At 44.7% G+C, this 27,224-nt stretch overlaps 1 protein-coding gene across 2 annotated transcripts; it reads right to left on the bottom strand.

The window, feature by feature from the left end:
- Positions 1-1,023: 1,023 nt before the first annotated feature.
- LOC142585774 (protein argonaute-2-like) lies at positions 1,024-25,554 on the bottom strand. Of its 2 annotated transcripts, none has more exons than XM_075696770.1 (3): positions 25,509-25,554; positions 23,880-24,028; positions 1,024-4,330 (listed from the first exon to the last, which is right to left on the bottom strand). In XM_075696770.1, the coding sequence occupies exons 2-3, from the start codon at positions 24,019-24,021 to the stop codon at positions 1,662-1,664; spliced, it is 2,811 nt and encodes a 936-aa protein (XP_075552885.1). In that variant the 5' UTR covers positions 24,022-24,028; positions 25,509-25,554; the 3' UTR covers positions 1,024-1,661. The 2 variants fall into 2 exon arrangements, with proteins under 2 accessions (XP_075552885.1, XP_075552884.1); XM_075696769.1 differs by having other exon boundaries at positions 25,442-25,541.
- Between the last annotated feature and the right edge of the window lie 1,670 nt (positions 25,555-27,224).

Genomic DNA, 27,224 nt, shown 5'->3' with positions numbered 1-27,224 from the left:
ATTCTTCCCAATCCATGTCTCTGAATACTTCCTGTAAACACGCTGTGAATAGCATTGGAGAGATTGATTCTACCTGCCTGACGCCTTTCTTTATTGGGATTTTGTTGCTTTCTTTATGAAGGACTACGGTGGCTGTGGAGCCGCTATATATATCTTTCAGTATTTTTACATACGGCTCGACTACACCCGATGTTTCGACTGAATCAAACGCTTTCTCGTAATCAATGAAAGCTATATATATAAAGGTTGGTTATATTCCCCACATTTCTCAATCACCTGAGTGATAGTGTGAATATGGTTGAGTAGCCTTTACGGAATTCTGCCTGGTCCTTTGGTTGACAGAAGTCTAAAGTGTTCCTGATTCTATTTGCGATTACCTTAGTAAATAGTTTGTAGGCAACCGACAGTAAGCTGATCGGTCTATAATTTTTCAAGTCTTTGGCGTCCCCTTTCTTATGGATTAGGATTATGTTAGCGTTCTTCCAAGATTACGGTACGCTCGAGGTCATGAGGCACTGTGTATATAGGGTGGCTAGTCTTTCTAGAACAATTTGTCCACCATCCTTCAACAAATCTGCTGTTACCCGATCCTCTCCAGCTGCCTTCCTCCTTTGCATATCTCCCAAGGCTTTCTTTACTTCTTCCGGCATTACCTGTGGGATTTTGAATTCCTCTAGACTATTTTCTCTTCCATTATCATCGTGGGTGCCACTGGTACTGTATAAATCTCTACAGAACTCCTCAGCCTGAAGGATTTTTTTCGATAGTTTTTTCTATATATATATATTTAAAACATTCTTCTTGAACAGGCTGGTGTTGTGATCTTTCCAGTGTCAGTTGGCAAGCTGCTTCTTTTAATTGTGGATGTTTTCAAACCAAATATTAATACTAATTCAGATTGCTGTCCTTTAATATAAATAATGGGAAGCAACTGGACAGTGGACTTTCAGCTGTTCCGTTACTAGCGTGGTAACGAGAATTGCTTGCCCATACAACGAACTTGAATGAGACATATATACAGTGTACTGCTCCCAGAATAAAAATTTATTGCACTCTGTGCAGGTACATTGCATTAGTATCCAGACGCAAAAAGAAGCTTAGTGGATGCAGCAATAAAAATATAAGGGAAAACTATAACTCCAATTAAATTGAGGTGAAGTCAACAAAACATGACAGTAAATATTGATCACCATACCACTAAACAGATCTATGCTGTCAAATCAAATTCAAACTAAATCAAAGCAGCCTATACGATAGTTTCCGGTGCAATTACACATTTCATCTGTGGTTAAAAATAGTTAAATTGTGCATGATGAACGCAAATAGCAACATCGCCACCTGGAAAAACAGGTGTTCAGATAAACAGAATCGCGATGATGGACTGTGTGAAGCAGCAGTAGCACAATGAAAACATTGCAGAATTTTTGAAGTGTGGAAACTTCACATTTTCGTACTTATGGAGCATTGAACACGAGAAGAGCTCCCCAGCAAAAGTAACCAGCTAGTACAGAGCTGCCTTGACATCTTCAAACCTTAGATGTCAATACAAATAAATGCACAGGAATATTGCAATAAATACTCGCTTATAGATCTCAATGGCAGCAGCTAATCCACAGCATTCCCTTATGAGAGAACTGGGCCACAGTATGAAATGCCCAGCCTCAGATAAAAAACATTTTCTTCTCCATCAGCTCTGCTATCTTAACAGCATCATCGAGAATGGAAGTTGGCAGCATGGAACCACTGGAGCTGCTCCCAGAATCAGAGGAGTCAGTGCGAGCATCTACATAGCACTTGGCCCGCTTTGTAGCATGGTGGGCATAGTAGACTGGTGTGGGAATGGACACCGAGCGAGAGCAGCGGGCATACGTGTGACAGAGACCATAGGTGAGCTTCTGAAGCGTGTCTGCTTTGAAATCGTTGTCATCCCAGAGCACATAGTAGTGGGCAGGGCGGCTGGTGCCTTGGATACCAAAGTGTGAGCAAAGAAAAAAGTCGAAGTCAACAGGGTGCGTGACTACCGTGTCAACGACAGTGCCTGGAGGCACATTGCCATGCTTTCCACTGCCTTCACTCCTGTTCCTTGGCATGAAGCGAGTCTGATGTCTTTTCTGCACAGTGAGAAAGGTGATACCGGGCTCATAGCCGGACTCCAGCTCTGTGCATGCTGCTCGCAAGGCAGCAAGTTCAAACTGCTGGACATGGCTAAACTGCCCCTCGCTGACTCCATCTCGATAGAAGATGATCTTCTCGGGCTTGACTTTGCCGTTGATTAGGTAAAAGCTTAAAAGAAGGTCCTTTGCAATGTTTTTCATGTCTTCAATGATTTCAATGCGTGCTTTTGCTACTGTGTTCTGCTTTTGGATGCGAAAAGTGGCAATGTAGCGGAATGCATAAGGGTCCACACTTGCAACAACAGCTGCAATGGAAGGCTTGTTCATTTCTGTTGGTGCTGGGTGAGTAACATCAGCGCCCATTATAATGACCGGGCGGCGGAAAACAATGGTCTTTACGTCATTTGGAATTGTGTTGTTGATACCACCCAACTTTGCATTGACCTTCTGCAGGATGTTGACAACTGTTGCACGATTGCATCTTTTTGTGATACTTTGGTCTGTTACACACTGTGTCACAATGCCAAGGTCAGTTTCAGCAACATTTTTTAGTGGACTGTAGAAGGGTGAACTTCTGCCACTGCCAGCAAGGATAACAAAAACTATCTGAAGGTCTGGAAATTGTTTTTTCTGCTCAGAGAGCACCCATTTAGGATCGACATTGGGGTTGGAGTAAGTGATTCTCGCAGGTTGTTTCACAGTCATACCTAGCTGGCTGCCATACTGCCTCATCATGGACACAAAATAGTCAATTGCACTTTCAGGACAGAAGCGAGGGTTGCAAGTGGCCACTATAGTCCAGTCAGTCATACTGGCAGCTTCGATGAACTGCTTGTCCTGGAGCTCCCATGCGCCATTGGTAGGATGAGCCAGCTGTTGACCTTTGTAGACTACATCAGGTGCGGGCAGCACTCTGGCTGAAAGCGCCACCGGCTTCTCACTCATGCGGATGCCGAAGTGCTCCAAGTAAGGCTTGTTTGCAGCAATGCAGCCTTTGACATCCTCTTCAATGTTTCGAAACCTCTCAGCTGGAGGCACAGCTGCCTTTCTAACAACCATGCTGGTTTGGTTCTCATCCAGCTTGCGTTTGCAATGTTGGCCGGGAATCACACGGCAAACCTCCACGGGAATGTAGTTTTTCTTGGAACCAACTTCAATACATGGAAGGTTTGGATAACGCAGTGGCTGGTACTTCTGAGCAAAGTACTGAGCAACGGTCATGGGAGGATCCCCAAAAGTGAGCCGACTTGCTGGAGCGGCAGTCAACTTTTCAATCACATACTTGCGGCGATAAGGCAAGTGGGTTGCATGCACTTTCAGCTTTTTCAGCTTTTTGTTCAGCTTGACGATCTGGACATCCTGCAGTTTGACAATCTGATTCATGTCCAAGTCACCTCTCCGGTCACCTAATATCTTGCCCATAAGATCCACTAGGGGCCCGGACTCAAAAAAAGCAGTTACCATTGTGTTGACATTCACAAAAGGTTTCCATTGTCCAGGTCGCAGGCTAGTCTGAAAGCCATGCCAGAGCTCAAGGCCACCACCAAGAGAAGCATTGCCTCGAGGTTGCCTGAAGAGAGACCTGCCCACAACTGCAAGATGTGTAGATGGACCATACCGGAGGATAATTTCCAAAGCCTGCACTACAGCTTTTGGAACTTCAGGTGTCTTCGACTGACCATTGTAAAGCTGTTGCATAAGACTCATATCTAGCTGTGCTGCAAACTGTATCTTAACTACAAACTCATCTGGTTTTAAGCTACCTTCTTCCTGCATAATGACAGTGAATGATTGCCTTTCAAAGCCAAGGGCACTTCTGGTATACATGTTCTTCTGGCCATCAAATGCAGGCAAGTTGCCTTTTAAATGCTTGGCATGTTGCTTCACCAGAAGCCCAAAAACACGACGCTTGCAATCCTTTGATATCACAGACTGCACACTCCCCCCTTGTTTGCGAATGCCTATGTCTACATCATAGTGGTACATGTTGCCTGTAGGCAGCACTACTTCAAAATGATTTGCAACTACATCAATGCGACGTCCAGCCGTCCCATAATCAGGACGACGGGGGAATTTCGAGCTGACACCAGGCAGCACAACACGCAAGCCAGCTAGTTCCAGAGCAGATGTAGCAGTGCTTCCATCTGGTGGTCGGTTTCCACTGGATCTCGGCATGTCAGGTGGAGTAGGCGGAGGTGTTTCAGGCGTTGGATACTCTGAAAAGATTGTTAGAAAATGTCAGAAGGTATTAAGCAGTCTGCACTGCCCATTCTAAGAACAAAAAAAAAGTTCTTATTAAAAACTAAAAAAAAAGAAATAGATAGCAAGGCACCAATGAAATCCAGCCATAATGAAATAGAAAATTGTCATCCACTTGTCTGCAGCACAAAACTCAAAATTATACCTTTCATGAACCTTCCTCCACTTCTGCAGAACTGATGTGCCAAAAACTTGCAAAATTTACTAATCACCTCTTGTACTCACTTATACGGTATCACAAATTCAAATGTCACCTCAGTTAGTGAAAGTTTGAGATTTCTAATTCAGAAAGGGAAATTTTTTTACATGATTTCTTTCATGAGAGAGAGAGAGAGAGAGAGAGAGAGAGAGGGAGGGTGTTTTGTGCTATGCAATTGCTCACACACTCGAGAGAGCTTTGGGGCAATCAGTGCACTATCCCGAGTAATATGTCGGGAACACAAGAGTATGTTCCAGATACCCTCAAACTCCACTGTGGCAATATGTGGCAGGTGCCATTGAAAACAGGGCAGGTAGGTACTGGTATTAACTTGTGGCCAATAATGATTATGACCCCTGTCCTCTAAAATCGTCCCTCAACCTCCGCCATTCTTGTCTACGCTCCCACTTGCCTCTTCATTGGCAGTGGCAAATGTCAGCCACTATAGCCATTATTACTGCCATCTACCAGTGAGATCATCCTCACATTCTATAAACTCAGCATTTTTAAGCCGTTAGCCTATATGCCCCTCTTCTCACTCAGTTCTCATGTTCCCTTTCCATATTGCTTGTGCTAGTACAGTGCTAACCAATTGTGCTTAATTGTGCTACTTAAGAACTCTCCAATGATGTGTGGAGGTGTTGGCATGCAAGGTTCTGATACAGATATGGTCATACATAAAGCCCCTCCATCCACGCGTCACCGCCGCTTTCTTAAGTAGCGACATCCTTTGTTGTGCGCTGCCCTTTCCCCTAACACCAAATCCGGTTCCGGCATTTCCGGTTCTGGCATTTCCGGTTTCAAGATTTCCGGTTCCGGCATTTCCGCTTCCTGGAGTTGTGCTGCAGGAATTTCCACTTTGACTGCTGTTAGACGATGGTGAGACGCCCACGCGTGCTTAGCAGAGCTGTGGCAGTCACCATGAGAAGAATGCGAAGGGGACAAGCTGTTGTATTCCGCTGAAGTAGTAGTTCGCGGTCGCTGTTTTCCAAATGCACGAAAAACGGCAGTGGTCTCCAAGCGCATAGGCACTACATTCCACTTTACGTTGTCTCTCGTGGCACAACCCATCGCAGGTTGATGCGAAGCAGCGAACACGATCAGATCGCTGATTACAATAGGCGGTCGTTCTTGGATGGAATCGCATTCACAGTTTAAACCGCAGCTGGTGCAATTAAAGCCTCTCCATCGACGCGACAGTAAACAACGCTTGACGCTGGAAGCTAAGGCAGTGAGTGGGAGAGGAGCGTGGAGGAGAAGGGTAGGTTGGTGGTACTTGACCTGGTCGGCGGAAACGTGTACGGAGGGGCTTTAGTCATACACAGTATAATACAAAGACAAAATGTTGCAGTCTATGTCCTTATGCATTTCCTCCAAATGTGCAACAATGGCTAGCTGTGTAATTCTGCAATACCTAGGCTCTCTGCTGCTCGGTCATCCTGAGGGCCATGCTTGTGGCGCCAGTATTAGATTTCGAATGCGGTTTCACTAAATCTACTGCATTAGTCACACATGTTTTGACCTAACTGGCATGATAAAAGGTTATGTACACTTGTACAATCATTGTGAGATGCTGTACTAACTCATTTTAGGGCACTAGATTTCTGTAAACAATTTTTTACAAGCTACCAATTCTAGCAGAATAAAACGAACCAACATTCCTCTTAGACCTAAAAGACTAATGCATGATGGGGACAAATTGAGCATCTGTATGATTGGAAATTAAATGATTGAACATAGCTCAAAGTCATTGAAAGTGTCATGCTCCAAACACTGTCAGTGGCATTTTTTTATAGGTGTAAATCAAGCACCAGGACAGAAGACGGTGTGCATTTTAAAAATTTTTTGCATCAGTTTCATTTGTTTAACCTTTTCTTTAAGAAAAACTAAAGTTTAAGAGCTAGCTAGTATGCCTAACTTCTCGTCACAAGGGTTGCCTTACTGTTAAAGCAAGGTTCGATATTTTTCAGAATACTGTCGCACGCAATTTCTTGTACCCTTGAAAAAACACACTGTTCACACCAGCACGCATAAGGCGAACACAGTGAAAAATTTGGAAGAAATAAAACCTCTTACGACACCAGAAAATACAGCAATCTAGCAGGTTTCGAATGTTGTGGTAGCGGTTGTATAGAAAATGATGGCCGATTCCTCTTTCACAGGAATCTTGACATGAACACGAATCTTGACATACCTTGCTGGTGAAGCAGTGCACTGACACGGACACAGTGTCCGTGTGTGTGCGCTGCTTCACCAGCAAGGTATGATAATTAATCACCAACTATCCCAACTTTCCACATTACTGAATCTTGACAGTTTTCATAGAAATGCAATAAAGACGAGGGCAATAAACGCTATAAAGGCAATAATATGTGCAATAACACATACGACAGGACTGGCACTACTTCCAAGTGGCGTTTATGTCAAACAATCAGCTATTTATGCACAGTGCATCATGTACATCATGCATTCATCATCATACGTATACGGTTGTATGGTCAATCAGTTCACGTGCCTAGATACCTAGAAAGAAACGTCACTTCCTTTTCTTCTCCTGCAAAGCCAAAGAGACAGCTGACACACTTGTCACCTGCCTTCCTTATAAAATACGCTTCAACTTTTTCACATTGTTTTTGTGTATTCTTTACTCAAGAAATTTCTGTCGCCGAACATAGTGTACATGAATCTTGCAGTGTTCAGCCGAAAGACCACCGTATCCTTTTCTAATGTCATTGTGCCGTCTGGCCCTGTCGTTGAAGCACTGGCCAGTTTGTCTTATATACAGGGTGTCTACCAAGTTGACATTTCCAAATTCCCCCGAGTTTTCCAGGTTTTCCCTGAGTGCCTTTGCAAGATCCTTGAGTGACGCAGAACTTAGCTTTATGTCATGATGGGCTGACAACATGTCGCCTGATGCTGTCACTCTAGTAAGCATGTTAAAAAATGATAAAGAAAAACAACCTTAATCCAGTTTGAATACTAAGCAATGCTTATACCAAAAGAAAACAGAAGGGAGGGGTTAGTAAAATGCACAGCAAATAAAACATCTTAAAGAAAATCGTAAGACCCATCACAAATCGAGTCGAACATTCTCAAATACAAATAAAAAGGAGATGCATACTGAAGCACATTTTTGAATATGAGCAATATCTATAAACTGATAGAAAACTCACTGGTATTAGGCCCAAACTTTGTCACAACTTCAAGTGAGACTCTTACAACAGCTGGTAAGTCAACCTCAACTATTCCGACATACTCTAGGATCACGCACAACACCTCAGTATTGCGTTTCACTGATTTTAAGAGTTTATTGTAGTTTGGATGAGGGACACCTGCATCTCAGCGTCAGCCAACACTTTCTTTTTGAGCTCAGGCTCCTCCAAAGAAATGGTGGCCTGCTTCCTTTCCCGTTCATTCCTCAATGCGTCGGTCCTATTTGTTCTCATTGTCCTTCCATCATGTGTTCGCCCCACGGACCATTTGAAGCATCCTCTTGGTCAGCTGTACAGTCAACATCCGATTTTACGGACTCCCTAGGGACTGAAAACGTCCGAAAATTCGAGCAGCTCGAAAAAATGAATGCATGTCTTTTACTGCCCTTAACGGCGCAAATCGCCACAGGCATGCCCAAAAAAGCTCTGAAGGCCAGCCAGTACACTTATTAGGCATATCTGTGCTGGTACTGTGACAGGAGATGGCAGGTGCACGCGTGTATAATTAAGAAATACAAACTTTGTTCCATGACAATTACCCCTTCCCATGCTTGTTATGCTTTACTGCAAATACTTTTGCACATGCTTCGCAGCGTAACAATGCTGTATTGAGGCGTAGCTGACTTTCCGAAACCGGCATTATGCGGTGCGCTGTGTTTTCCGAGCTTTGAAGCTAATTGCGAGGACTACAAAGGCGGTGTCAGTGCCATTGCTGCCAGCGCTGAAATGCTTCAATGAAAACCGTAATACCAAATGGCACGAAGCTTAATAGCAAATGTCGAAGCAGTTAGGCCTAGCATGGCCGCGGTGGTGGCTACAGCTGCCAGCGGATATACGTGTGAGAGCGCCGGTTAGAGGCAGAGAGGCAATCAAAATGGTAGCAGTGGCGGCTTTGATTTAATGTCATTTCAGACCTGTGGTCACGGCACAATGTCAGGAAAATCCGACGGCGAAGGGTTCTTCCATCCAAAATTTCAGACGTTCTTATACACTGACCCGATGGGGTAGGTGGTGGTACCGCGAAGCTGTCTCAAATATTGGGTGTCGCATAAAGTCTGTTGTTGACTGCGCACTGCCAACTCCTCCAGCCGAGAACACTGTCTCAAAAGACCTATTCGTTACAATCCCTCTCTGTTACGCGAGCCAGCATTACCGCGACTTTCGTTCCCTCTCAATAAAATTACAGCTAATTTTCCAATAGAAGCACAGATTCCGTGAGTATTTCCAGACTACTCAAAGTCCCTGAGAATTCCCGGTTTTCCTGGTTGGTAGATACCCTGATCAGGTTTTCTGGCAGCACCACAAATCCTCCTTTATCTGCTTGGAGAACGGCCAATTTTTTTTTTTGTCCTTCAGGCATGTCATCATCCTCTTGAGTGGAGGTTGGGATGCCGTCCCACCCGTCCCACAACTGGCATTCTTCAGGATGATGCAGTCCACAGCTTCATTGATGACTCGTTCACACTCACTTTCTTCTGCTTTATCATGTACATCTCTTGCTAGAGCCAAAAGCTGCTGTACGCTGAGGTTCACCTCGAAACTGTATTTCAGGCCTTTCTCATATCTTGCTTACGGTTCCAGGAAGACTAGGGTCTCCAAGATGGTGACCGTGTTCGCTTCACAACATCTTGCCGGTTGTATATGTAACACGAGGTAACTTCTACATTGCCATATGAACTCTGTAGTCTGTCCTGCTAACTTGTAGTAACTCAGATTTTTCGTGTCTTTGTTCGGGCTTTTACCGCCTTGAACTAACACTCTCAGCTAGTCACGTCTTTGTTTTGGTAAAAACCCAAACAAAGACATGGTCACCATTTTAAAAGACTTGTTCCTGGCACTGTAAGCAAGATCCTCGAGAAAGGCCAGAGTCGCAGTTTGACACTGGGAGAGCTTGCTCAATTGTTTCATCAACATTCAGTTCAACATACAACAACACCGCGCGGTCGACGTCTGCAAAGTCTTCAAATGTAATGGTGGCAGAAATCGGCACATCGCAGCCTTGCAGGTCATCAATGACGTCTGTATTTGAGCTCGTTGCCAGTCACCGGTTTGTGTTGCATGCTACTGCTCTCAACCCTACTTTCACCAAACTGCCTACCTCACTGTATGCACCTCTACTTAACGAGTTTCCAGAGATTACTACACTGTGTCCAATGAATAAAACTCCTAAATGCACTGCAGCCTATTGTATTGTTACCACAGGCCCACCCGTTCACTGCCGCCACCACTGACTTGGTCCTGATAAACTTTGAGTTGCCCGCAATGAATTCGAGCATATGTTGCAACTAAACATCATTCAGCCATCATCAAGCTCGTGGTCGTCAGCACTACACATGGTGCCTAAGAACAATGACTGGCGGCTCTGTGGTGATTTTAGCGCAATGAATGCAGTCACTATTCCCGACTGATACCTGCCTTTTAATAAATAAATGCCTTTTTAATCGGCACAATATATTCGAAAATTGATCTTGTGAAAGCTTTTCACCAGATCCCTGTTGGGCCTGCCGACCTTCCAAAAACTGCTTTAACTACCCATGTTTGGCCTTGAGTATTTACGCATGCCTTTCAGATTGTGCAATGCAGCTCAAACCTTTCAGCGTTTTATAGATGAAGTCACCAGAGGCTTACCATTTTGTTTTGCCTACATAGATGATCTTCTCGTAGCCAACATTGATGCGGATACCTACAAAGCACATCTACGTCAGCTTTTCCCTCTACTTCGTGATTACGATCTCGTCATCAATGTTGACAAATGTCAGTTTCGGGTTCCGGAGATGGATTTTCTCAGACATTACATCACGAATCATGGCACCACTCCACTGCCTGACAAGGTTCAGGCCATCATCGACTACCTGCCACCAACGTCCACATGTAGCTTGTGAAGTTTCCAAAGACTCACCCTTTCCAAAGATCACCCTTTCACTCCCGCATGCTCTAAGCTGGTGCAGCCTTTTGAAGCACTCCTTTACATTTCGAAGGCCGAGTCTACTGCACTTCCTTGAGACACGGTCATTGATCAAGCTTTGCCGCCATTAAGACCAAACCTGCACAAGCCGTCCTCCTGCATTACCCTTCACAGTCTGCTCCCACTAGCCTTATGGTGGACGCTTCTTCAGAAGCTATGGGAGCTGCGCTTCATGGTGCATGGGCCCCCTATCTCCTTTTCCCGCAAGTTATGCGACACTGTGAACGCTGATACAGTACTTTCAGACGGGAGCTCCTCGCGGCCTACCTCGCAGTGAAGCATTTCAGGTACTTCCTTAAAGAGCAACAATTTACAATTCTTACCGACTTGTTTTGGCTTTATGTTCCTGCAGTGCCACCCATACTCCTAGAGAGCTCCAGCATCTTGCTTTTATTGCTGAATTCACGACAGACATACAGTACGTCAAAGGCAGCCTTAACAGGGCAGTGGATGCTCTCAGTTGTATTACCATCAATGCCATGCCAAGTTCTATCCACCTTTCCTTGTTTTCACTAGTGGCGGCTCAAGCATCCGACGATAAACTTCCATGACTCCAATCTTCTACATTCCTCCGCTTGGAGCAAGTCAACTTTCCAGACCACGATGTCACACTCTGGTGCGACATTTCACCCAACAGTACCTGCATTCATGTTCCTGCTCTTCTTCATCATGCAGTTTTTGATACACTGCACTCAATTTGCCATCCAGGCGTACCTGCCACAGAACACCTTATCACTGAACTTTATATTTGGCCATGCATACATGCCGATATACACGATTGGGTCTGCACTTGTATGGCATGTCAACGTATCAAGGTGCAACAACAAACCAAGCCTCCCTTTATTGGGCAAATTCCCTTTCTTCAATCCATGTTTCGACCCCATTCATTTGGGCATCGTTGGCCCTTTGCCACCATGCCGTGGTTATACGTATTTGCTTACGTGAATTTGATCGGTGCACACGGTGGCCTGAAGCAGCTCCAATGCCTGACATAACGGCGAAGACAGTCGCTCATACTTTTCTGTCTACATGGATTAGCCATTTTGGTGTGGCATCAACGGTGACAGCTGATTGAGACCGACAGTTTGAGTCGGCACTTTTCACATCTGTATCCCTTCTGGTATGTGCACGCATTCACACAACTGCTTACCATCCTGCATCCAGCGGCATTTGTCGAGAGGCTACATCGACACTTGAAAGCTGCACTTGCCGCTCAGCATCACATGGAGGATTGGTTATCACACCTTCCAATCGTGATGCTCGGCCTTCGGTCAACACTCCGACCAGAACTCGCCTGCTCTGTAGCTCAGATGGTTTACGGCTGCACCTTCCGTTTACCTGGCGACTCTGTCAACCCCGTATCTATGCCCACCATTTCAGATTCATCTTCTTTTATCCAGCGTCTACGCATTTTCATGCACAACCTACGTCCATCACCAACCTCTGCTCACATGAAAAGGCACATTTTCCTACCCTTAAACCTGCAAACATCCTCACATGCTTTGGTCCGTGCTGACATGCCTTGTCGTTCCCTTCAGTCATGCTACGACGTCCTTTCCCCATCATCAAACATTCTGAACACCATTTCACAATCATGCACAATGGGAATGAAACATGGTTGCTATCACAAGGATCAAACCGGCTCCCATTATGAACACCTCTGTCTGACCACCTCTTCAAGTGATCACAGCCACTTGTCCGCAGGGGGTGCCCACCTGTGGCAAACTTTTCTTCTTCTTCTGGCATGTCGCTGGTTTCAGACATGAGCGAGTAGTGGGGTACAGTTTAAGAGATGAGAAAGAGGAGTTAGAAACAATGAAGTACATCAAGTGAAAGGACGTACACATAAAACCCCTGTGCTCTTAACTGTGCTTGGTCGCTCCACAAAACCATGTGTGGAAACTTCGTCGACCCGCCGTGGTTGCTCAGTGGCTATGGTGTTGGGCGGCTGAGCGCGAGGTCGCGGGATCGAATCCTGGCCACGGCGGCCGCATCTTGATGGGGGCGAAATGCAAAAACACTTATGTGCTTAGATTTAGGTGCACGTTAAAGAACCCCAGGTGGTCAAAATTTCCGGAGTCCTCCACTAAGGCGTGCCTCATAATCAGAAAGTGGTTTTGGCACGTAAAACCCCATAATTAAAAAAAAAAAAACTTCGTCGTCACCTCGGCAAAATGCCTACACCGCCTATAACAGGCTATACCGCGTTGGAGCCTCCGCAGCGCTGAGACTACCGAAGGACTCACTGTCGGCGCACTTGGTCACGATGCAGTATGTCACTTCACCACTCCTAGATGGCGGCACCATCCTTGTCAAGAGAGCATATTTTACACATTTGTGCTTACGTCACATTCGTTACAGAAAGTTCATGATGGACCCCAGTGTAAAACACTTTCATGTTAAAAATGGGAACAGTGACCACAACTTTTCACAGCTCAATCGGAGCATGTAAACCAAGTTTCATGGCACCTTTGCACTAATATATATTTTCACCCTTACCACTTGTTTCCTAACCAAATTTTTCTTCAATTATAGTTTATCAGTAGGCTTCATGGTTTCCACATTGCCCGTGGCAAGGAGACTATCCATTGCACTGGTTCAAGGGCTACGGCATTCTGCTTCGCAGCACATGCTCAGAGGTTTAACACTTGAGGTTCAGTGGTCTCTGTAGGCATCTTAAGGCTTTACAAAAAATATATAACATGGAGAAAACCAGAAAAACAAATGCCAATACAAACCCTAGAAATCTGAGTGGCAGCTACACTAATTTCACAACATTGTCAATTTGGTGCCGCTATAAACATAATCAATACTATTTCGCAAATGTCCATGCATTGCATCAAGCTGAGGAGAGGACTCTGTGCGGTATCCTTGGAACATACTACGGTAATGCCTCATTAACTTGAAGTAGAAAAACCGGAAAACATTTCGAGATGGGCAGATTTCCGAGATAAGCAAAGTTGCAGAACTGCAATGAAAAGTCGAGTTCCTTTAAAAAAAAATACATCACAATCAGTGCTTTTAAACAAGAGCTTCTAAAGTGGCTCTTCGTAAAGGTTCCAAAGAAAAAATAAAAAACAGACCAGAGATATCAACCAGCTCTGTTTAGCAGCACTTCCATTTTATACTGCGTTAGGCTGGTCTGCTTCGCGGTAGCACTTGGGACCTAGAAAGCCATCCTTGAGCTGCTGCACTCAACTTTATTTTGCAGCAAGCAAAGCATGTTGCTTGTTTCGGCACCTCTCAAAGTCCTTTGTCATCATTGCCATAGTTTTCATTGTCTCCTCCATTTGCAGGCATCCCAGCAGTTTTGGAGTAACTAAGTTCACCTGTCACCGGTACATCCTACTTGCATAGCGAATACACGTGAAAGCTTACGTTGCTTTCTGTAGCACCATTCCCAGCAAGTTTCATTACTTCTTGGCAGAGTTCCTCTCAACCAGTGAATTTTGTCTCCACCTCTGGAAAACTGGTGGCACAAGAAAATCCCACGTGCACAAAGCAGCTGGCGATAGCTGCTGAACGAACTAGCTGCCAAGCGCTACAGAAGAGATGGACTGCTCCTTTACTATTTTTGTATGATAATAAAGTTCACTGAAGCAAGCTCTTTCTGTCGAGCTTGCGGGCAACTTCAATCACACCTTGGCCCATCAGTTGCAGCACAGATGTCATGTTGGTCGGCAGAAACTCAACTGTAACTGCCTCCAAGTTATATATCTTGCGGTGGCCTGGGAAATTGTCCACAATGAATAGGACTTTCCTATTCATCTTTGCCATCTTGCTATCAACAGAGCGGACGTATTGTTTGCCGATTTGTTGACTCGATAGATGACACCGTTTGGCAGTCTTACATTTCGAAAGCACCTAGGTTTGGGTGCTTTGCTGATGATGAGAAGAGGCGACTTCCTCGCCTGTGGCACAGGCTCCGAAATAAACTGTCACTCTTGTCCATTCACTGCTTTGCACTTGAGCACGCTTGTCCCTTCAGTGTGAAAGTGTGGCTCGGCAACATCTTATAAAATAGAGCTGCCTCATCAAGGTTGAAAATGTCTTTGTTGGCATAATTCTTTTGCAGCTTGGCGAGCTGAATGTTGCGCCAGTTGCTTGCAGCGACTATGTCGGCACTGCCACTTTCACCATGTACAGGCATTGACAGCACATTCTTCTGCTTAAAATGGTCAAACCAGCCATTGCTGCAGCTGAAACCTGTGTAGCCCATTTGCAAGGCCAGAGTGTCTGCCTTCATCATCAATGCTGTGGTGATTGAAAAGTTGGCTGTTCTCGCATTTTGCAGCGCCACCATGAGCGCTGCTTCAACTTCTGGAAGCTTCACGAGCCTCGAACCAGCTTTCGCTGGCTAGAGAAGCTTTGCTGAAATCCATCAAGCACCTTCTGCTTGATTTTCACCACCTTCAAGGCAAATCACCTGGACTCACCTTGAATCTGGATAAGTGCCACTTTGCGCATGAAGAGCTCCTGTTCCTGGGCCATATCATCCGAAAGTCTGACATCCGTACCAACCCACAGAAGACAGATGACATCGCTATGTTCCTGTGGCCCTTCGACAAGAAGGCGATGCAATTTCTTGGCCTGTGTGCCTATTACAGCTGCTTCGTCAGACTTTTCACGCACTGCCGAGCCAATGACCTATCTCGCGAAATCTGACATTGACTTCATGTGGGAAACACAGCAAGTCAAAGCCCTTCAAGAGCTGAAACGATGCCTGCAGTCACTGCCGGTACTTACAAACTCTGATGAAGACCCCGAGAAGGAAAATCCACACCAATGAGCCTTGAGATGCCCTGCTAGTTCAAACGAAGGACCAAGTTGAAAGTACCTAGCTTATGCTAGCCGGTCATTGTTGAAAGCAAAGCAAATTATTCTATAATAGGGAGGCACTACAAAGTCGTATGCGACCACCAAGCCTTGTGTTGGGGCTGGCAATTTTAAAGGACCATTTAGGTCGCCTAGCACAGTGGAGTCCGAGACTTTAGGAATTCAACATCACTGCGGTCTATCTGGATTGAAGTACTCTCTGTGTGACCTGCGGCCCTCTCGACCTGCCCCAGCAAGACAAACAGGACGATGCCGCCTACCTGGAAATAAATGTAGACATCGCTTCACAACAATGAGCAGACCCGCAGTTACGAAGCCCAGTGCAGTACTATGAAGGCAAGACTGATAGGCTCCATAGGGCATTTAAATGCAGATTGTGTTCGTTTTTGCTGCAGAACAATAGACAAACACAGCACCATGCGAGGGCACCAGTCATAGATGCCACCTACAGCAAAAAATTTACAGCGGCCAGGGGTGCAGTGTGTTCGTCCGCTTCACTGCATTGTAGAAGCACGAGATTGTGCGTCTTCCAGACTGCGTGCATTAACTTTATGCCGACCGTTCGCCACAAGTGCTTCATGTTGAAGGACATCTACACCATCTGATCTGGATCAAGCTCAAACAATTATTTTCACCATTCAAATGTTGCAAAAGCACAGCTAGACCTGCATTGTTACATCAACTGCGTGGAGCTCCTGCAAAAAAGAAAGTGCTTGTGCGAAAGAAATGCACATCTGCATTGAGCTTTTTTGTGCCTGCATTAACTCTGCGCATTTTAAATGTCTCTAAGGCAAAATATTTTCGATACAGTAATTTTCTACCGAAATAATCGCAGGGATGGAAGCGGCCAAGGAAACACTAGAGCAGCTCTTGGACCAGCAAATTTGGCAATTTGGAGAAGGTTTGCCGCATGAATTGTCCATTTTGGAGCAGTAAATGTGCGCTTTGGAGCAGCTTAGTAACAGCCAATACGAGCGGAATACAGACATATAAAGAAAAGGTATTCCTTATTTGGCTTCGTAGAACACTTGGGTTACAGCAAGCCGGTTCTGCGGGAGCCCGCAAAGTGAGCACAATGCATGACAGGGAAAAATTATCATCCACCTAACTGTAGCATGAAGCTACGAGTTTATCAGGAACCACTACTAAATTACATTCCGAATGTGCTAAATAAATGTGGCCAAGAAAAAAAAAAGAACCGAAGTTTTCTGTGAACAGTGCCCACTCTATGTTGATAAGCTTGTGTTAATGCTAGTCAATTTTCTTTTTCATTGTGAACAAGCAACTAATATTCAATTTTAATGAACTAATATTTATTACCTTACTTATTCAATAAGGCACCAATGAAAGGTTATGGAATACATTGATAAATTACCCATAATAGCCTAGCCTATATAGCGACTTAGGTCTTGTGTGGTCCTTTTTTCCGACAAAAAAAAAAAACAAGAAGCCTGCAAAAAAAAAAAAAAAGAAAAAAAAGAAAAGTAAACGTGACATGTCCTCACACCAGTAATATAAGTGGTCTCACACATAAGCGTCGTCATTAGTGCATCATGTATATTACGAACACGCATTGGGCCACGGTCTTGTAATTGTTCGGAATAGAAGATCGCGCTACTTTGCATTTGATAGGGATGGAAAAATTTGTGCCAAAAAACTGCCGACACAGTAAGAAAAAAAGCGTGGCAGCTCGTTCCTAGTGCCCTTATTTCACGAGATTCGCGTAAAGGCTGATGCAATCTTTGGGGTGCAGAAGCATCGTCATGGTCACAGCAGTTTCTGTTTATCCATTTCGTGGGCTTGCTTTCTTGTTAATAAAAAAGTCTTCACGAATCCTAGGTTTTAAATGCTGTTATCGGTCATTTCTCAACATCATCCACAACTTTTTCCTTGACATCTCATAGAGTAGGCAAGTTTATGAATTTAATTAAATTATTATGGTCATTGCATGTTTGCCAGTATTTCCCATGGTGCTTGTCCAGCAAAATCTCCCCGATATTTTTGAAAACAATAAAGGGATAAAAACGTTCACAGGCTTTCCGGCCGGCATTGCCGACCAATATTTTGAATTACTTAGATTGATCAAGCTTATTCGCGGTTATGCCACAGGCACCATAAAGCCATAAGATGGCAACGGATATTTTGTTCGCTGAACTAGGTTTATTAAAATTTTTCGGACTCAATCTACAAAAGTCGCATCGTGAACACCATTGCCCCTAATGCAATTTTGGAGGGTTGCAGTTTCGCAGAACGTTTAATTACGACCACAATTTGGCTGCTAAGGTTGACTAAATACTATACTTTACATCCTTGGCTTGATTTCTGTGGCACAATGAGCTTAATTTTCTTTGGTGTGGCCAGGCAGAAAATAGTGTACCATGAGAGAAAATTTGAGTGATGATTGCGGTTGCCAATGGATATTTGTGACCAAGAAGTTCCATGAAAGCAAGCAGGCCATTTGTCGGTATGCCGCCCTATCATCCCGGTGACCGGACGTGGTGCACATGTGAAATAAATTTAGAATGTCACATGCACAGCGTTCACCCATTAACCAATGCAGATGTACCAATAGGACGCAATATCAAGTGCTAAAATGTATAACGAAAGTGAGGAGCTACATGCTGAGCAGACTGCACAACCTTGTTCATTCAGCGCGGCTTTCCTTCCCGACTGCCCCATGAAATGAGTGCCAGTTCAAATCATATTTAGCTGGTCAGCATATGCACAAATGCATAACACTTAACATTCATAATGCAATGCACAGCACAAAAAGGTTTTTATTTTATTGTGGCCTAGTTACAATTATGCCACAAAACACATCCACACTTCAAAAACACAGATGCTGTGGAGGATTTCTCAGGCTTGGATTGTAGGGCTAAGCACTAGCCAATGCATGTCTATGGCTGTGTGGTTGCCACTGAACACGCAGATCCTGCTAAATTTGGCTATTTGATTTGAAATTAGCGTTTTTGCGCAGGTTGGCACAGCACTTTCATCCCTGTAATCATTAGTCTCCGGCCAGTTCTTGTTTTGTTATCTTTGGGGTAATAAAATAAGTTTAATTGTGGCTTAAGTGAAGGCAAGCATGAACGTTTATGTTAACTTGATGCTTAAAAATAAAATACAAGTCAGCAGGAGGTCATGTTCACTCTCGGGAGTCTGTAGAGATAGGGTATTTATTGATCTTATGTGTGTCACATTGAATTTACATTTCACACTTGGTGTGCTGGAAGGCTGAGATTTAATTCTCATCTCCGTATACTGCACCTGTTTTTACAATATGTGTGTGTCAATGCAAAATGAACAGATCATTCACCCAACTCTTCTGTTATCCTGCATGTTATACACATGCATAAAGGTGTGCTATTCTTCAAGTGCACATATGTGGAAATGGAAAGTGTTTAGTTGAGTTAAATAGCAGGGTTTAAGTTTAACGTCGAGAAGCTGAAAAGTGGACTATGAAAGATGCCTTAGTGCAGGCATCCGTATTTATTTTCACCACCCAGTGTCTTGACTGCACATCCCAAACACTGTAGAAGAGAATCGTTTTGTATTAAATCTCTCGGAACGTTGCCACCGTGGTCGGGAGTCGAACCCATGGCCTCGTGCTAAGCAGTGCAATGCTATGCCACCCAGTAGTAAATGTCCGACTTAGACGCAGGGAAAGTGTTTTGTGGTTTATTCCACGCTGTCTATGTTATTTCACACTGTCTAAGTCAAGGATGTATTACCAGCTCGCCCAACAAACCACCCTTCTAAGTAAATGTGACATGAAAGCAACAAGTTCGAATAAGAGTCTTGATACAACTCGCTTTCTGTTAACCTTTCTTCTTTATTGCATGTATAAGTGTCCAAGCATTATATCTCTGCTTTCTGTTGCCAACATGGACAGAGTGAAAAGCTACTGCAACGTTATTCGAGACTATACTATACATTATTTGAGACTATAGTTATTTGAACTGCAAGATCCTCCGACCAATCGGCACACCGGACTGAGGTTGTGCCGGATGGCATTACATAATCACAGCAGCACCATGCACAACCTAAGAGTGCCAGATGGAGAGTCGAAAGCCATTCTATGCATGCTGGTGAACTTCGGGACTTATTTTACTGTACTGCTTGCACTTTTGTTTTTCCACTTTTGTGTTTTGTTTGCAGCATTGAGACAATGCTAATTTTTAAGTGGGGGGCACTGACACTTGTTTACCTTTTTCTGGCGACTGCTTTTCACTGGCTAACAAATGCTGAACTTCACTGCTCAGCACAGGACTGCCAAATCTGAACATTGAGGATTCTTGTAGCAGATCCTTCTGTTGTCTGTGTTGTCGCTGAACATTTTGTAACCTTATTGCATGTGTAACATAAATAGTGCTGGACATTCCATGAATCAGATATATAATAGCCGATGCATCTGACCTGCAGATCAGATTTCAAAGAGTCTGCTCACCGCTATCATTGTTCCGGGTGTTACTTGTTCTTAAAGGGACACTAAAGGTTACTATTAAGTCAACGTGGGCTGTTGAAATACCATCCCAGAAACCTCGAAACGCTTGTTTCGTGCCAAGGAGAGACTTATTTTAAGAGAAAATGCGTTCTGAAGCGTCCGCGTACCTCTAGCGCAGTTCAAATCGCCCGCCCTCCGATCGAGGAGTACTGACATCATGGTCTCATAGTGACGTTGCGCCATCGGTGAGTAGAACGGCGTCTGCAGACGGCGCTACGGCTTTTCTGCGCAAAACGCAAACGCGTGGCCAGGAACAGAGCCAAGACAGAGCCGACAGCAGAGCGAAAGCGAGAGTATGGTGGCTAGCGCAAGGAGAAACACGCGGCCATAAGCTGGTACTTCATTCTATGACGCAAACTTCGACGCTCGTCGCAATGGACCCTGACAACGACAGATTGGCTCGCGATGGTGGGCTCAACTTCAGCGATTTGAGCACTGACGAGCGCGACCTGCTGCTGAGGGCTCGCGCTGCCGGCATTGTTGCGTACTACGACGGCGGCCTCGACACCGGCTCTCCGGAGCGGGAAAGCAACGAGGGCTTCCCACGACATCGCATGGACGTGGCATTCTCGCTGCTTGTTCCAAATGAAAGTTTCGCGAGCCAGCAGAACCCTCACAGCACGACGCGATAACGAAACTACTGAAACTCCAAAGCGTGCCCGGTGCAATGTCGAGCGAAAACGAAACCTTTCGACCACCCATATTACTGAAGGGTAACGTCAAAATGTTATTTTTTTCTTAGAATCGAATAGACGTAGACAAGTAGCATTTTTTCCCATCTTATAATCGAATGAAATGATATTTTTAATACGAGTAGTTGAGTATTGTAACACAAGTTACGAGGAGTGCTTTCGTCATCAGGCTAGTACCGGAATGTCGCTGGGGGGTCTCAAATCGTGTCATGCATTTACCTCAATTTCTCGGTTACTATAGCTCTGTTCATGATTATATTGACGCCTTAGACGTTCTAGAACATTGCTCTATCACTTTAACTTGAGTTTCTGGTAACCTTTAGTGTCCCTTTAAGGGTGACCATTTCTGAGAAACTGCATCTACAGAGACCAAACGGAGCATGCGTGACAGCCCTGCAAGTCACTTGAAGGCAAACTAACTATGCGTGACAATCTTTATCCAGAAACCGGAGCTCTTTTCTCGTCAAGATAATAGATGCCACACTCACACAGTTATCTGGTCCAAGTTTGCAGATGTGAAAAGCTTCTATAATTTCCCTTGCCTTTCTTGTCTTAGCTTTCCCAATTACCGAAATGTTGCTGAAAAGGGGGTGCAACCACATTGTTTACAATGCATCAGTAGATTGCCACCCGTGCCTATGGAAAGTAACTTGGTCTAGACAAATGTGCGAGCACGCCATCTGTGTTCTTGAGAAAAGAGCTCCCGTTTTTAGATAAAGGTTGTCTTGTGTAGTTAGATTGGCTTCAAGTGACTTGCACTGCTGTCACGCATGCTCTGTTTGGTCTTTGTGGATGCTGTTTCCCAGAAATAAAGTCAGCTGTTAGTCCAGCACCCTTCTTGTTCCTTTCTGTGTCATGCCTCCAATGTTTCCTGGTTTCGTTTCCGCTTGCTGGCATACCTTTACCAAGTTGCTTGTTTTGCTGGGCACAGGTTCGCGCAATAAACAATTCCGTGACTTGCGCTGTGCTGCTGTGGTTGTTTGCCATCACTACAACGTGACAATAGCAACCACGTTTTGCACTTGAAAACACTGCTGGAATGGCTGTTTTCTGCAGGTATTGAACTATGCAACAATGAGACAAGTCTATGCTAATGCTGCCTTGGCAGCAGCTAGCTTCCTCAAAGATGAAGGTAATCTTGCCTTTTTTTTTTCTCTTTAGAAACCGGAGCCATGCAACAGTGCTAAGTGTAACATTGAGCGATACGGACCTTAAAATACAATCTTTTTGCAATAATTCTGCAAGAACAGAGCAGCAGTGAGCACAAAATATTTTTTTTGTGTGTGCATTGAAGAGAAAAATGCACAAGCACTGACAGTGTTCAACCTAAAGAAACATCAGAGGAAAAGTGGCAGTGCAGCAATGCAGTCTGCTCAGTCACAGTTGGTAAAACTGCGGCAAAAACTGGCGACTTCTGGCCTTAAATGTTTACAAGCCACACCATGTTGATGCCAACGTCACAAGGTGCAGCACACTGCGGTTAACTGTCCTCACATGCTTCAAATTGAATTTAATTATGTTTCAAGCTACACACTATTCTGTTGTGTAGGTGTCTGCGTGTTTAAAGATATAGACCTTGCAAGTTATTTCGACTTCTAAATTTTGTGATTGATTGATTTGTATAATTTATTGGCGCAAGGGCCAGATGTGGCTCTAAATTTTGTGTCAGTATTCCTTTTAAGAAGTACTGACATGATGTCTCCATTTTTTTTTATTGAAGCAACTGCTTTATACTTACACCTCTAAACCCCAGCAAGAGTGCAGGCAAAGCCTTATAGAGCCCTGAATAACTTAGTATCTTTTCTAAAGTCAGTTTCAGTGCAAAAGCTGGTCACGTGGGAGCAGGATGGTACGATATTTTGACACTTGCTACAGCGCACTTCGTTATGTGCTATGTGGCGACACTGACCCTCACAATGAGTAGCAGCATAGCAGGCACTTGAGCAATTTCCTGCATGTGACCACCTTCTGTGTCGGATCACAACAAATTAGAAACAAAACCAGAACTGGCCATAGAAGAGCTATGTTATCAAATCATTAAGGGAGCTCGGAGACTTTCCAGCATTTTTTCTATGGTTTAGGAGTCTAGGACCATCACTTTATGCAAAAATTAAAAAATATCACATCGGTACGCCAGGCGTACCAAAATTTTCAAAAGTGCAGGAATTCTACCGCACATATCTCACAGATAAAAGGATGACACTGAGAAAGTGTGGAAAACACTCTTAAGATATTTTGATTTGGTACTATGCTGCTCACAGAATGCCAGATATGGTGTCATCGACATGACACATCTTGCCGCAGAGGAAAAGTGGCATACATGTAGCGACAAGTATGGCATGATGGTGTTGCTCGTGACAAACAAGATTGTTGCGAGTGTTTCTGGCTGTGCTTGCCTATGGCAGCTGCAGCGATTGCATGAACAGAGCGAGCTATTGTGTCATGACATGACGCATGCACATTCAGGGTACCAAACCGAAACTGGTTTGCAGAAACAAGTATTACAGTAAATTGTTTAGGGGAGTTGCCTGAAAGTATTTCTTGTCAGTAATGTGTGATGTCAGGACTCTTAGAATGTGAACTTGGGCCACTTGGTACATGCTGAAGGTAAAAAGAGCAACTGCAAGGGGCAGGATGAAGAGCTGACTATCAACTGGTTTTTATTGTGCACGCAGGAATGCATGAAGGTGCGTGAAATTTCAAAAACGGAGAGGCACAGAAAACAAATTGAACTGGAAGTAAAGGAACAAGACATTAAAAACCAAATGACAAAAATCGCAAAATGGTCCATCGTCAACGTGAAAGAAACAAATTTCTTGGAGAACAGCAATACTGACAATGTGTTAATGCATGTGTTGGCTTTCCTGTCAATGCAGAAAGCCTCAGATCTCAGGTGCACACAAGTGCCGGTAACGCTTTAGTATTTGGCGTATTTGGCTATAGTAATTGGCATGCTTTGCAATGCAGAAGTTGACACACCAGCCAGTTTGGCCGATGAAGCAACGACCACGCCCGAGAAGGGGATTTCACATACAACATTATGGTATCAGCCAACAAATTACAAATTCCTGAAGCATGAATCTTTGAATGGTCCTTACTTGCACGGGGTGGTGTGCGTGACAGATCAGCTGTCTCTTGTGGCTGCGGCCTGTTGCTTTGCAAATGGCCTCTGCCCCGGTGCCCATCACCTCTGCCTCTTCCGCGGCCTCTTCCTCGGCCTCGAAATCCTTCTGCTTGCATTGCTCACCTTGACAAAGGGAATTACAATCGTAAGTGAACAAACCTGAAAAGCGACAGCCACATTTTGGCATTAATAGGGAGTTTTATAAATAGTGCACCCAAGCGTCTGAATACCCAAAGACCCATGCCTTGTTTGCGTTCACTTGCATATATATTTGTGTTTTTTATTTGTACGCCCGGCAGCCAAAGTTTGAGTCGCCAAACTTTGGCTGCGCAAAAGGTAAAACTTCCGAATGACCGTTACATTAATGCCGCTGTCATAAGGCTCAATTCGGATAGATATTGAGCTTAATCCAGATCGAAATTATCGACCGCAATTCGCTCCCTCCTGCAGCTCGCGAAAAGGAGCCACTAGCGATCGAGAAATTCGATTGCAATTGCGATCGAAAGTGCGCCGTGTGACAGCAGTACCATTACATCACACCGCGAAATGGGCGGGAACTGCGTAATAAGAAACTGCTTTTCCAAATGCGCTTCAGCAGCGTTAACAATTTGCTTATGACTCAAATTAATGCACACAATAAAGCAAACGTTTCGCGACAACGAGTGGGTCATAAACATTACGGGCGCCAATAATGAAAAAGTGCATGACAACACGGAAGGTAGAGCACAATTCTCAAGACGTCCACCTACGTTTTCATTGTAGTCTATATGCAAATGCAACGACATCGTGGGACTACATAACAGTGAAACTTGACGCGGCAAGTCACTGCAAATGCTGATGCAACCTCTCACCGCGAGCCGAGTGTTTTCGAACACGAACATTTCAACTTTTCACACTGTGATGCCGTTAACCAACAAAGATGTCACTTCCCGAATACGGGTTTCACCCGGAGCACTTTCGGTCGCGATTCGCTCCTTTGTGCAAGCTGCGGAAGGAACTAATCGCAGTGGTGAAGTTAGATTCGGATTGAACTCCATCGTGATCGAAAGTGGCCGTGTGACATCGGTATAAAATGGGAACGAGCTGTCAACACTGCACCTAAAGGCACACCGGTAAAAATGAAGCAATACCGCAGTGATTGCGATAGTTAACTATCAATGGTGCTTGCACTAGTTAGTGTTAACGCCATTTGGACGTCCCAACTGGTCCCAACAGGGTTGACCCCGGTTGAGCAATAGTATAGTTTCGGAGTGCTACGACAGCTGGAATGCTACTGTGCGGAGGCGGCGGTTTGCAGGAAGAAATACGGAATGTCTGATTGTGACAATTTAAATGTGGAGAGGGCGTTCAGATTTAGTGCAGTGGTGAAAATCAAGCGCTGCGTTATCGTATAAAACGTCCGTAAAAAGCGAAGAAAAACCAAACAAACAACAGAAGAGGTATAGGCATTACTAGCGCAGCGAATTCTAGCAATGCCTACAACACAGTGCTGGGCTGAATTAATGGACACATCCAAAGTTTCGCGGACGGACTTACCAAATAAAAACGCTCGTTGTCAACACAGCAAAACACATAAGAAAGCAGTCAACACTGCTGTACTCACCCACTGTGAACTGACAGGCTGACAGGCAGCTTACACAGACTCTGCTACATGGCCAGCTGACTGGATGGATATGTAAGTGTATTCCTTGAAACGGGGTGGTTGGGTTGAAGTGCACCAGCGAGAGAGAGAGAAAAGCCGACGAGGTAACGAAGGCGGCTTTTTATTTTCACACACCAGTTTCATTATTGATGGCAAAATTTTTTTACAGCAGAATGCACTCTGCTTTTGCGACGTATTCAGCTCATAGACAGCATATTACGTTCCCCTGGTGGCAAAGAGTGTCTCCAGAACGGCTCTCTGGGCAACAAAAGTTAATCTCGGAGGCCATGCTTTTACTGACTGCATTCACCAAAAGCGATTGGTGGTGTCCAGTGTAGTGTACATTGCAAAAATAGAGTTTCTCACTATAACACGGTAATGTACTGAGAAATTATGATTTCAAATCCACGCCCCAAAGTTACTGTATATGGCTCCCTGAAGGAGCCATATACCAAACGGTGCCATATACAGACTCCATCATGTCTCAGAATGACGCCCCCTGAATTTAAAAATGCAAATCTTAAAGGCTATGCTTTGGCTGGTAGAAAGCTGCAGTAATGATTGAGCCGGAAATCTGCCGAAAATCTGCCATTCTCCCTCAAGTTTTTTTTGTACTTACTGCTTTATGCTTGCTCAAATTGTGCTGTCCTTAAAGTGAACTTACAATGCTCCTCTAGTGGCGCAAGCGAAAGGGTGTGCCAATGCATTAACTTATGGCCTCCGAAATTTTCGCGCATATCTCGGAGGATATAATTGATTGATGTAAAATACGGTAGCCGCCGTCAAGCGGCGCTGCTGCACCTTTTTCTAGTTGCTCCGGGGTATGTGCAAAGGGGTAATGATTCCAGGACTTAAATTTGGAAATGCTGTTGTTTGCTTGAAATCCGGGCTACAATCAGGACTCGATGGCAACCAAAGACCAAAGTTCGGTGGGACGCCTCGCATTGGGCGCTCACGAGAAGACTACAGATGGGGGTGGACGATTTGCGCGAGCTATTCCCTCAGGTGAAGATCGTGGTGTGCACGGTGCCGGAGGTGCCTGTATGTGACAGTCACGTACAAAGAGCCGTAATGGCTGCTAATGAGGCAATATGGAAAATGAGCCGAGAGAAAGGCTCCGAGGTGGTCGATGTAAACAGGGAAGTGAGAAGGTGTGGTGGTTTTAAACTAGACGGGATCCACTTTAATTACAGGCTGGCGCAAGGAGTGGGCTGGCGAATTGTTGGTCGCGCTGTTGCTTTTTTAGGGGGCCCGCGGGCACTCAGGAGGCTAGAGTAGATAGTAATGAAGGAGGTCCCCTAGGGGAACCTCAGAAGAGCATCGCCGTCGATAGAAAGGAAAGGAGGAAAGCAAGAAGGAGAGCTCGCCATGCAATAGGCTACATAAACATGCAGGGCGGCAGAAAAAAGGAAAAGTGGGCAGAGATTGAGGAGCAGTTAAATAGAGAACAAATAGGGGTGTATGCGGTTATAGAAAAGCACTTTAGAGACTCACATGAGCCGCCAGTTATTGAGAATTATGTTTGGGAAGAGTGCAACAGAAGTTACAGAACTAAGTCGGAAAGAAAGGGAGGGGGAGTCGGAATGCTCATCCACCAGGGAGCCAAATGGTAAAGAGCAAATTCAAAATGTAAGAGCGTCTTTGGTTATCAAATAAAATGAGTGGGAAAAAAACTTG

Source organism: Dermacentor variabilis, chromosome 6, assembly GCF_050947875.1.
Source record: "Dermacentor variabilis isolate Ectoservices chromosome 6, ASM5094787v1, whole genome shotgun sequence".
NCBI lineage: Eukaryota > Metazoa > Arthropoda > Arachnida > Ixodida > Ixodidae > Dermacentor > Dermacentor variabilis.
Note: the sequence above shows the minus strand (reverse complement) of the source record. Positions and strands in the feature narration are given on the sequence as shown.

Bases quoted from the DNA above. Each gene is read 5' to 3' on its own strand.
- LOC142585774 (XM_075696770.1), bottom strand. From the start codon at position 24,021: ATGCAAGCAGAAGGATTTCGAGGCCGAGGAAGAGGCCGCGGAAGAGGC. The intron at 4,331-23,879 runs GTAAGGACCATT...CAATCTTTTCAG, and splicing joins ACGCACACCACCCCGTGCAA to AGTATCCAACGCCTGAAACA.